Source organism: Anser anser, assembly GCF_964211835.1.
Source record: "Anser anser genome assembly, chromosome: 5".
Classification (NCBI taxonomy): Eukaryota; Metazoa; Chordata; class Aves; order Anseriformes; family Anatidae; genus Anser; species Anser anser.
In genome coordinates, this window is record NC_139725.1 from 11,248,854 (window position 1) to 11,261,497 (window position 12,644).

The 12,644-nt window shown below is 37.3% G+C and overlaps 1 protein-coding gene and 1 long non-coding RNA gene across 2 annotated transcripts in view; one reads left to right on the plus strand and one right to left on the minus strand.

Annotated features, from left to right (window-relative positions):
- The window catches only part of LOC310900310, a 184,719-nt gene that overhangs the window by 91,843 nt on the left and 80,232 nt on the right, over positions 1–12,644 (plus strand). The window lies entirely within an intron of this gene.
- The window catches only part of SLC17A6 (solute carrier family 17 member 6), a 33,546-nt gene continuing 29,169 nt past the window's right edge, over positions 8,268–12,644 (minus strand). Inside the window, exons 10-12 of the mRNA XM_083838074.1 lie at positions 12,298–12,408; positions 10,755–10,882; positions 8,268–10,390 (exon numbers count right to left, since the gene is read on the minus strand). Of these exons, the coding sequence (XP_083694200.1) occupies positions 10,058–10,390; positions 10,755–10,882; positions 12,298–12,408 (572 nt within the window). The 3' untranslated portion in view covers positions 8,268–10,057. The remainder of the gene's footprint in view (positions 10,391–10,754; positions 10,883–12,297; positions 12,409–12,644) is intronic.

Sequence of the window (12,644 nt, forward strand, 5' to 3'; positions counted from 1 at the left end):
TGGCATTTGCACATCAAAAAAGTTTTTAAAAGAAACTTTAACTCCTAATAAAAATTACCTAGAGTTTTTTATTTTGGAAGTGATTTAGATTTCCCAGCAGTGTTTGAATACATAACATTTCTATACCCTGTTGTTAAGAGACAATTTTGCAAATTGATTTTATTGATGTTTGGTTTGCATGTTTTGATGGTAACCTTTAAATCCCCATCATTCAGTTGGAGGATCCTTTTCTGTCTCTCACATTTTCATTTTCTTTTTTTTTCTTTGCCTTTTTGATTATTTTAATGGGATTCTTCCAGGAGGAATCTCATGAATTTGTGATTTCATTGCAGAAAGAGAAAGCCAATGTTACTTGAATCGAAAGACACAAGAAAAGAGATAGTAATCCCACAGAGAATGATTAAGTCGTACTACCAAGATGTTGGCATTAATCAACTTACATATGATTCATTACTTCATTTTTATAACACAATTGAAAGTGATAGATTGATGAAATTAAAGGAATCAATAACAAAACAAAACCAAAAAAAAAAAAAGCATTTCCAAGCGGTGCCTCCAGGTTCACCTATTAATCAGATGTTTTTTCTGATGAGTTAATGTCTTTAGGTCATGTTTCATTTATTATTTTATGGGATTGTCTTTTGTGTGTGACACCGTTATCACTGGCGACAGAAATTGAGGAGTGTTTCGAGATGTATTGCCTACCTGATACTAGAAGCAGAATATCCGGAACATCCATTGTCCAGACACACTGCCTCGCAGCTACAGGTACACTGTGATCGGGGCCCTTCCCTTTCCAAGTTCTGCTCTGTGTCATAAAGATGTCATTTCTCTGTGCTTCAGATACTCTACCCAACTCACGCTAAGCAAACAGCAGAGATCAGGAGACTGCATAAGATCAGTTCAGTGAGTGAAGGATTTGAACATTTGCCTAGGATACAAGAGGCTTACATTTGACACTGGTTCAACAGCAGCCATTGCCAAGAACTGCTCTAGAGCTGCTCTGCTTTTCTTGTGAAGTCCTGTGAAGATAAAGCTTTCATTCTGATAGAGAACTAAGAGATGCCAGAAACTTGGATTCTGAGGGAAATACACATAGAGTTTTTTCTGTGTTTCAGTTCTTCCACTCTGTTAAACGGGGATATACGCTAAAATCTAGTGCAAGCAAGCACTGGAGATAACCTCCTGTCTGGAGATGGCGCTTCCAGAACAGAACATCAGTGCTCAGTGGGTAGCAGAGTTGACATCTTAGGAAACCTGGTTTCTCTTCCTTGTGCCAAAGTCAGTGTCTTCAAATCCCATTGCCTCTGTAGGGAGCCCAACTGGCTATTTTGACAGACAGTAGATCCAAGTTCTCTGAAGTTTCACGTTCTGTGCATCAAGGCGTCAGTTAGGGAATAGATCTTAAGTAAGTGCTGATTGTTAAATGTTAATGGGATTTGGTGAATATCACTGGTATTCCAACTTCGCAGCAATTATTTTAGACTGTAAGTTTTCTGCTAAGCACTTTTTGTGTCCTCTCACATCAAATGAATGCACAAGAACAAATAAACCACTCATGGCCCAGAGGATTTTATTCTAAATAAAACATGGAGTAATTACATTTAGCAATATAAACAGCTAATGATGGTTGCAATAAAGCTGTCATTATATGAATAAGTTTCTAGACTAATAAAGATATTCTAAGACATTAAAATACATGAATTAGAAAATGGTGTGTTTTTTTTCCAAGACATTCCCTTTGTTTTTGTGCTTTATTGATCCCATGGTCAGACATAACTGTATAGGAAAACGCAGCAGAGGAAGACGTTGAGGTTTGTTTGACCTTGTCAGTATTTGATACAATTTTAATTCCACAAAACAACATCTACAAAAAAGAAAATAGCATTGTCACTTTCCAGGTGAAAACTGAAAGCTGTTCTGTTGTTTGTACCGATGCTTACCTTGAAGAAAATTATCATGCCCTCCTCATAAATTTATTTAGTTCATGGCCATCTACAGCAATTATACATTGTTGACACATTAAATTGATTATACAAGACAAACTGTAATTAAATGGCAGCCTTCCAGTTTTAACAATGCTATCCTTTATTGTTGGAATGCTTTCTTATGTGGTTCGTTTCCTCCTTGCAAACATCATTTTTGCTTTTATTTCCATCTGTTTTTGGCACTATAGTGACCTTTCTCTTTAATTTGCTGGCCACCCCAGATGCTACAGAAGGGTAGAGAGAAATAAATAAGTAGGACCATTGTGCATGTATCTGGATTCTTCTAGATGTGCCTTCTTGTATCACAAAGAAGTAGTTTTCAAGATATGAGGACTTTTTGTGTTCCTCTTGATCCTTGGATATCCAACCACCCACTTGGATTTTCTGAACATCAATTTAAACCAGACACAGTTTGTGTGGACCTTACCACATTTTTACAGTGCATATGCTATTTATCCTCATATCATGGAAATGCTGACTCAAACACTGGAACAGGCTTCCTAGAGAGGTAGCTGATGCCCCAGTCCTGTCAGGGTTCAGGAGGCATTTGGATAACGCCCTCAGTAATATGCTTGAACTTCTGTTTAGCCCTGAAGTGCTCAGGCAGTTGGAATGGTGATCTTTGTAGGGCCCTTCCAGCTGAACTCTGTTCTGTTCTGTTCTGTTCTGTTCTGTTCTGTTCTATTCTATTCTATTCTATTCTATTCTATTCTATTCTATTCTATTCTAATGTTCAGGAAGCTTGAAAACCCTGGCAGGATGGTTGCAACCATTTGGATAAGTAAAAGAAATTCCATTTTTCAGGGAAAGCTCTTCTTAACATTTCTGTTTCAACAAAGAACAATTATATAACCTCTGAAAAAGTATGTTAGTTCAAGGACATCCCTGAAATTAGGGAATAGTTTTAGGCTATTCATACCTCTATAAATGTTATGAGCCTTAATTATATCAACTTAAGAAAATACCAAGGACCATGTTCCTGTTATGGGGTAAATAAATAACTTTTTCTTCTGCATTTGTGACCTGGAAAATGTAGCAGTGGAGGGTTCAAGGTTCAAGGAGGTTCAAGATAAGCAATACAACACAAACTGGTTCCTGCTAATGCCCCCATCCAGTTATACAGACCCCCAACAGTTAGATTGTTGTTCTGAATTTCCCACAAGCTAACAGACTTGAAAGTCTTCTCAGAGAGAACAAATACAACTAAGCTTCTTATGTATGACTCAATTTCTTGCCACTTGTTGCTGATGTCCTCATTCATGGCAAATTATAGGGGGGCTGAGTGGAGCCTTACTCAGTGCTGTTTGAATTTGCTGATGATATATTAGGATTTTGATCAAGTCAAAAGAGAACTAAAATCTTTGTGTGTACTTATATATATATATACATATGTACACATATGTATATGCATGTGTATATAAACCTAGAAGAATATTCTAAGGTGGTTCACTTTATATTTTAATTGAAGTTTTACAATCACAATTTATTTTATTTTATTGATTGCTGCTATCTTTCTCTTATAAAATATTTACTGTTTGAAGTAAATTTCTTTCTGTTGCTGATTAGGATTGTAAACGAGATAGGTAATCTCTGTATTTTCTGAAAGAAAAGTGGTATAGGAAATAAATTTGCATGTATATGAATTATATATTGAGAGTTCACAGTGTCAGAGTCAGAGCAGATGTGAGTGAATTCATACTACTTACTATGAAGTGGGATCTTGCTAAGCCAAATATATCTGTACTGCTTGCCCATGTCAAATACTCATCTCATTCGCTATTCCTTGTGCACAGAACCTGCCATTTGATCTTCAGGGTACAAACAACACCTCGTCATCAACTCCTTGTCAGTAGTACAAGGCAGCAGTTACTCTTTGTAATGCCTCAATTGCCAGTTTTGCAAACCACCAGTTTTAGCTGCTGACCCTGGTAGCGCAAAGATCAAGAACATCATTTGCTTCCATAGATTTGTGAACAGACCCTATGCCCTTGTGCAATGATGCCCAGCCAGAAGCAGTGTAAAGGCATACCAGTTTTGAAAAGTTAGTTTGGTACAAGTAAATGCTGATCCTCTCTAGCAGAAGGACTGAGGATAGTAATAGCAGCTTCCTGTACGCAGCTAAGGAAGCCTGCAGTGGGTTCGAGGATGATAACTTGATTCAGTCCCCTAAAGACTCACTGCCAAATGAAACACAGCTCCTCCTGGACAAGGAATCTAATACCACGAGTATATCCATGATGGGAAAGTACATCTGCGAGAGAGATTTTAAGTAGGAATGCCAAACCCTCTACTTCTGAGGCAGTATGCTGTGGTATCCAACAAGTTACATCTCCTGCCTGACACATCAGTACATTTGATGTATTTTAGGAAAATAATGGGATCGTTATCCACAATTCTACCTCTTCAGGGACTGGCAAAGGTGCTTAATTAGTGAACTGACCACACGCACTTTCCTAAGGTGAGGCTTAGCAGGTCTCCTCGGCATAGGGCTGGCACGGCGTGGAAGGTGTCCAACAGGGAGCCCGGGGAGCAGGAAGGGAGCTCAGGAGGGCAGTGAGCCAGGTGCTGGCTGTGCCCTCACTGACTAGGGTGCAGTCCCACAGGACCTGAGCAGGGTGGCCACTGACAGTCCCAGAGGCAGCAAGGAATGAGTCAGGCCCAGGGTCCCTCTACAGGGCTCTCTCAACAGCAGTAGGAGGGGGGACCAGAGGCAGGACTGGAGACAGAAGCACAGCAGAGATCCAGCTCCTATTGAGGAGACAGACTAGTGACAGGGAAGTCCAGGCCTGAGCTCTTGGGTGCAGGTGGGGGTCCCAGAGGTGTTCGCTGAAGGCAATAAAGGCCTGTAAGTGCCCTCAAGGTCCTGCCATGTGTTAGAAACAATATTAGGACAAAGTAAGGTGCAGCCAGGACATGGTAATCAGCTTCTGAGCCAAATTTTGATCATATTTGTGATGAAGGTTAGTGTGGACTTACCTAGATATTTAGGACTTCAGGTTTTTCTTCTTACTATTGTCATAAGCAAAAGCTAGGAATTCTGGAAGCTCTTCTATAAGCCTTCCTTTAAGTTCCTAGAACACTTTATTTCCTTTAATTTTTAACTTATCTTTAAATTTCATGTCTGATACCACATTTGCCTTTCTTAATGTTTCTCTCATTGAAAAATAGAGACATGTGGTGTCTCTTTCGTACTTGCCTTCTACTTACTTTCTTATAGACAAAAGCCTGCAAGAGGTTGGACTGTTGCTTGAAATCTTATTTTTTTTGTTGTTCTCTAATGTCTCACTCACAGCAATTGAGAGAATGCAGCTTCATCTAAAGCAAAAATTGTGGGAATTATGTGTTTCTAATGTTAAAAGCCTTACCAAAGATGCATTTCTCAACAACCATTTTGTAACATCAGTTCTCAAACACAGAAGATCCTGTCGAAGGGCTAGACCTCAATACAACTGATTGCATAGGCTTCAGCAGTTGTACATATGCACCCATATAACACATTTCATTCTTTGCCATGCTTTGGGTTACAGCGTGAAAAAGTGTTAAGCAAAGCTAGAATATCAAAATCAGACACTTTAATTAGAACAGTGGAGATATACATAGATATCCAACTAAAATTAAAATGTCTCATTTTAGTTCTAGGTCCTTTGATTATCTACTCTTAAACACCCCGGTGCAATGAAAATTATTCAATCAAAAAATGTAGACAAAATCAAAATAAGAACAAAAGCATCTGCTGTTAAGTAGTTAAGACTTAGACTGGCCTTCAAATTCTTTCACAGCTTATCCTAAAAGGAACAAAACATTTTATCTTTCACAGACAGCAACTAAGACTGTGATGTTATCTTTCGAACAGTACAGCTTTGAACTGTGACATTTATTCTGACTTCCACATTCATTCCTATTCCTAGCTTCATGCTGAAAGAGGACTTCATTCAAATTTGCAGATATTCTTTTGTCACTGTTATTCAGCCTTTACCTTGAGGCTTTCTTTTTCCCCATAGAAAAGTGTTTTTATGAAATTGGGTCCATTGAATTTCATGATCACTTCTGAAAGCAAAGAGCACTTTATGATAGCTTTATCTCTGCGAGAGAGAGTATATGTTAACAGAAGGCATCTGACCAATGTGGATTCAGATATTTAAAATATTGTCACTAGTTAAGTGATAATATCTACTTGAAATGTTTTGAGGACATAAAGGTGAACATTTGAGGTGATATTCTAACCCATCTAAACTCAGATTTTCTAATGATTTTAATGGAGCTAGGATTCTGCCCTTCCTTTAAGTTACGGTTCTTCACTTAGAGAAGACAACTAACTGATAAATAAAAATGTGAGTAAAGATTACTTTGCCTTTTTTTTTTTTTCAACATAATGAATACAGGGTACCAGAGAGCAGAACAGAACAGAAACAGATGACAGGATGAGACAAAAAAGTCACTGTGAACCCTGATCCTACAGCCCGATTGATAAACATGGGTGATTTGACCTAGAAAGAGTTCCAAAAGAGGAACACTGCCTCATACAAGTGCAGTGCATCTGTAGAGCTAGTCTTTGAACCTGAGTGCAGAAGAGAAGCATCTGGGCAGAAAGGGCACAGATAAGAAGAGGCTTAAGAGTTATTTTTTAGCAATGCTACTCTATAAATAGAAAGTAGTAAAGGAGACGCATAGGTGTATTTACTGAGAAGAAATACAGGAGTTAGATGAAGGATCATGTCTACTCAATTCTCCTTTTCCCTAACCCAGCTCCAACTGTTGCTCCTTGTCTTCGTGTAATCATCCTTTGTGAGAAATAAAATAGTTTCTCCATTTCCCTCTTTCTTTCTCAGTTGTGTTCCTGATGATTGATTCCTGTATTATTCTGTGAGTGGAAATCTGTGAAGTAAAAACCTTAAAATCTGGCATGCTCCTCATCCTTTCTTCCCTTTATAGAGGAAGTAAAGGAATCAGAGCAGAAGCAGAGAGCTAGAAAGAGAGTGGAGAATCTTAGAAGTGGTGTGGCATTTAAAATAAAGGGAAGAAGAAGAAAAACCATGAGAAAGGACGCATTTTCAGAAGACAGAAGAGCCAAGTAGCTACACTTCAAGTAGCATCACAAATATTTTTCATGAAAACTTGCTAAAAAAGATTACAAAACACTTTCTGTCATTAATATAAAAAAATTCTGAGCATTTCAATCAATATTTGTCCTCACCCTCTCGGTTCTATTGTAAGTTGTTTGATTGTATTGTTCTTGGTAAAGCAGTTGTTGAGTTCCCACAGAAGTGTGCATGGCAGAACTGTGCAGGGTGTAGTGCCTGACTAAAGTCTTTCCTTGGCTTGAGGTAATTAAAAGGTGTCAAGCTAATAAGAAGAAAAATTGCCTGTCCTTAATGAAAAGAAACTGTTGAGACAGTTCCAAAAGATAGAGAACCTGTAAGATTAGACCAAAAATTAAAACAAATTTATTTTAATTTTGTTAATTAATTTTCATTTTCTGAACTGTCCGCTTGGTGCGATAAGCACAAGAGTACTTCTGCAGCCCCTATTTATCCTACTTTGGACTCTTTCAGGATGTTGCCACGACAACGTCACAGCAGTCCATCCAAACAATTAGCAGTAACGTTGGGATTACCTGGTCTGTGTCTCATGACAACTAGCCTACTGGTGCAGAGCACTGGGCCCACCGCTGCTCTAGCTGGTGTTTGCAGGCTTCTGTGCAGATTGATGCTTCTACATTCTTCTGCTGGGTGCAGGAGAATTACTGAACAGTGAAAATGTTGTTAGAAGAAGATTTGTTTTTAAGGTAGCATTTGTTGAATTTCACCGAGTTCTGTGAGGTGGACAGAAAGCAACGTTACGTTTCAGTTAAGGAGCCTTGTTGCAGGAGCAGGAGAGGAAGCAAATTCCAAATCAGCAGTCCGTGTTAGCCCCCCATTTGCTTCAGAGAGTGCTGACCCATGGCAGCCCTCCAACTAACATGGAGCTGTCTGTTTTTCCCAGTTGCGTGGCATTGGCTGGCTCACTGATCCTCCTGCTCCTTTCTCCTTCACGCTTGCTGCAGCCATCCTTAGGGGAGGAGGAACGGGAGCCAGCAGCAGGTGCCTCTCCCACCATGTATCTGTGCACAGGTGGAGGAAAGAGCAGGCAGTGCAGGACGCTGGGTATCCTGCATCATGCCTAGCTGAGGTGTAAGGTAGTGTCTCCGTGTTGATAGCAGAATTTGTTCTGCAGGGAGTATAGTTTTAGTCATTGGTGTTAGAGAACCTCTAAAAAAATCACAAGGAACTACAATGGTCCTTTTTATATAAAAGGATAAATAGAGCATTTTATTAACACTTTTTGCAGCAACAAAAGTGACACAGTCCACATCTTTTTCATTAAACACAGCAAAAGCTATGATCACATTTTACATCACTTTGAGGCACAAAGCAAAATATTTTTTTCTTAAGGTCAAGGTATGATTTGCATTAAAAAAAAAAAAAAAAGAGAAGAAACAATCCTCAAGTTGTATATTGCGGTAGCAGGGTTTCCAATCACTAGCACGATACAATGAACAGACCAAGAATTCAGAATGGATTATTACATACAATAATAATCATTTGATTGAATTAAGAAATGGATCATCGTTGTCATTTTAGAGTATTAAGAAGTGGTCTGGTGTTGCTAATTTCAGTTTGGTTTGGTTTGGTTTAATCCCAACAACCCCAAATATATACAACAAGCTAAATGAAGGTTAATATATAGACTAGAAGATTATGCACTTCATAATGCATTGCACTTATTGCTTGGTACACTAATGTTGCAGTCACCGTTGAGTTATGCTAAAAAGACAAGCGTGATGCTTGTTGGCTTCTTTCAACCCAACACTAGTTATTTGCCACTTTGGTTTGTGAGTTTATATTCAGTGTCCATTATTATTAGGTTTAATTGAAAGACAAATACATTTTTTATTTATTTCAGGGATTTCTAAAATAGCAACATTTTCTATAATTACAGTATCTTCAATAAACTTATATCTATGTATATAACTGTGGCACGATGTGTAAAAATATGAATGCTATTAAGGGAAGAATAAGGGTTAAATTATTCTCTGTTTCTTCTATTGGCTTCAAAATATTCTGCAAAACAAATACATCCTTTTTCATAGGGCTACTTGCTCATAGTAAACTTCTCTTTGGAATTTTCTATAAGACTATATCTTTTTCTAGTTTATATTGTGTTATTTTTTCTCTCTCTAAAGACACCAGTACAAAGTTGGAATATACTGCAAAGAAAAGAATAATAAAGCTTATTTTTGATAAAGGGATTTGACAGTCTGCATGAAAATTCAGACTTAACGTTGCATTTTTTTTTATTAGTTGATAAATGCAGGGAAGAACATGACAAGACCTATAATTTCATAAGAATCTGTGCAGAATAGAAATAAGAACTTGTGCCCAAACATTCAGTATAAAACTCCTAAATAATTCCATTATTCATCACAGAGTAGCCTGCAGCATGTAATCACAATAAACATACAATATGCCCTATTTGTTCTGTTAGGCTTGATACAATTACACTTAAAGGAACTGGATCAAGCCTCTGTAAACGCCTAGGACTCAGCCTTTCTCCTTTAAGAAAGCTCTTGTCTTAGACTAAACACACAATTCCTACATTGCACTTAGTAAACGTGTATTTAACACAATCTCTTTCAATACAGTGTAACAAATATATAAGTGCATTTTTAACGATCAAGTAATTTTGGCTTTCTAAAAAGAGCATTAGATGTGCCAACTTGGTTGCTTAGTTGTGCTTTAATCCTTAGTTATGAGTTTTAGCTCTTGTATACTGTAAGTATCTAATTGCCCCTATAGTTTTGACCAGTAAACCCTTAAAACTCTAATGTTTATCGAACAAATATAACCTAATGAAAGTGATGACATGTCACAACTCATACAGATTGCACTTTAATGGATTTTTTTTTTTACAGTAAGACCTTCCTGTTTGATATGTGTTTACATGTTTATACCACATTTTATTTCTGTGTGCAAACAATCACAATGAATTTAATCACAAACACTACAAAATATACCCAATATTTAGGGTTGTTATGAATAATCTCCTTCCTTGTAGTTGTATGAGTCTTGTACTTCCTGTTGTACAAATTCCTCTTTTTTCTCCCAACCATTAGGCCAGCCACTGTTGACCTGGGTTGTAGCACCATAGGACTTGGTGGTACCATAATTTACATAATTCTGAGTAATGTCCCCTGTCTCTTCAGCTAGTTCATCTTCATGAATAAATCCACATTTCTCTTCACTTGTCTGTTCGGGGTCTGCCCAGGGTTGTTTCTCTCCTGAAGCAAATATGCCATAGAATATAACACCTCCATAATGAACTAAAGCAGCAATGAGGAAGACATACTGCCACTCTTCACGTGTCTGCAAAGAAGAAAGTTGCTAAATCAGACCACTGCCTATGCTTACCCAACTCTTCTGAGCTGAGAGACTTAAATTAGGGATTGAGGTTGTGATTGTCAGCAAAACTAAAACATTTAAGTGTACAATTTCCAATTACTTACATCCGTCTCCCTCTGAAAATCACTATTCATCAGCCTACAAAAGCACTGACCTTGTGAGCATATAGTGAGTGCAGCATGTTTCAGATTTGCAAGTTCCAGGATGCTATCCCCTAGAGGTCCCAGACTGCAATTCAGATATTCTGGCAAGTTGTATTATGGAAAGGTCTTTTTATTGAAGCTAACAGTATTGAACTGGAAGATTTGAAAACCGTATTGCCACTTACCTTGTTCTTTGTCATTGCTCCAACAATTATAGGGCATACCATTCCAGATAAGGTCCCGACTCCATTAGAAATCCCCATTAATATGCTGGCATACCTTGGGGCAATGTCTAAATGGTTGACATTGAATCCTGCAAAGCAAGTCAGCAAACATTCGTACTATAACCAGAGCTATACTTTGGTTCTGAAAAGTAATGCTATCACATGAAAATTTTAATATGACACATTTGAGCTCTTTAATTGCATTTATTTTTTCTCTAAAAGCTTTACAATGCTTAAACATCTATTTTTTTTCTTTGAAAATAATATATTACAGAAGGATACTAAATGTATTTTGTTCCCCAAACTGGAGTTTTTAAAAATATCCTAGTAGTGATTGTTTAGAGAACCCAGAATATATTTAGACAAGGGTACGGTTCGTATTGTCACAGTGTCATTCATGACCTTTTCATGGTGTAAATAACACGTTATTTCTTCTTCTAGCTTGTGCCACTTTCATTTCCTGTTGCCCACATTTTTCTTTCACAGACTAGCAGAAGGGAGTTAGTTCCCTTCTGTTCTTGAGTGGTAAGATGAGAGGAGGAGAAAAGGGATTATCTATAAATGGTTTATTAATTATTCTTATAATATTTGTTTCCTTGCATTTCCAACAGCTTAATTCCCTTCGGATTTATGCAGTAATGATTTAAATTATCTTAGGAAAAGTATCTGGTTCTATATGAAGTGTCCGAACTGATTATCTCCCAAATAAGCACTTAAGTAAGTGAAAGCAGAAGCCAGATCTTTGGATATCAGAACATAATTAAAAGAGAAAAGGCAAGTGCTTAGACAAGGATAGCTGTTAGAAAATACCACACTTGTAAAGTTCTACAAAAAAGTCATGATACCTTGCAGATCTGGTATGTGGTATTAGGGACAGATTTGGTTAAGGAGAGTTTAGATGTTTGGCACAAAAGAAAAGAGAGTCTGCTTTAGACATAAGGAACCAGCATGGGAGAGGATACTAAGATCACAGCAGGAAAACACAGGAAGGCCAGCTCACTTGCATTTGGGAAAGGCAAAGGCAAAAGGGTGAGATAGCAGCAGGAAATGGGAGTAACTGATTTTAACATCAGAAAAAAAATTGTGAATAATTAGGCCCCAAAGTAGTAAAAAAAAATACAGTACTAACAAAGCATTAAATAATACACAGTGAAAAAATGGTAAAGGTCTATATCTAAACAAAGACATATATTTAGGTATTGGCATACAATATCAATCCATTTGTGGTACACATTTAATTTTAAGAAAAACCTGTGGTGTACATTAGCACCTCACTGAAAAGGAAGTTTAATTTTCTGCACTGAATATGAAAAAGATTGAGTATTTGAACAAAAATAACCAATCTAAAAGATGTGATATTGATCTTACTTTTCTTTGTAATGTTCATAAGTAACATCTGGAATTCTGAGGTTTGTTTTAAATTATTGTCAGTGAATAAAAAACAAATGAGGTGTTTTATATCTTAAAATAATCTAATTCATTAATAGCAGTAGTATAATCTTACCAGATATGGCAAATCCACTAAAGCCTACGGCAAGTACTAAGAATGAAATAGCCACTCCTTTACTGTGAGAATATCCCACCACAAGAAGAAGAGTTGCTTCCATGCCAAAACCTTGAGAAATTGTAAAGAAAACTAGGCATCAGTTTTAATTCCCCCTCAAGTATTGCAGACTTTAGGATATCATAATATTTCAGAGGAAGACAGAGGCAAAACGTTACCCTAGAGTGCAATATAATCAGGCATTTCTTTCCTCCCTAAAAGACACGTGTTCTTGCTATGTCAGGTAATCCATATTTTATTGTTTGTTTGCTTATCATTGCTTCCTGCCAGTTTTAAGCTCAAATCAA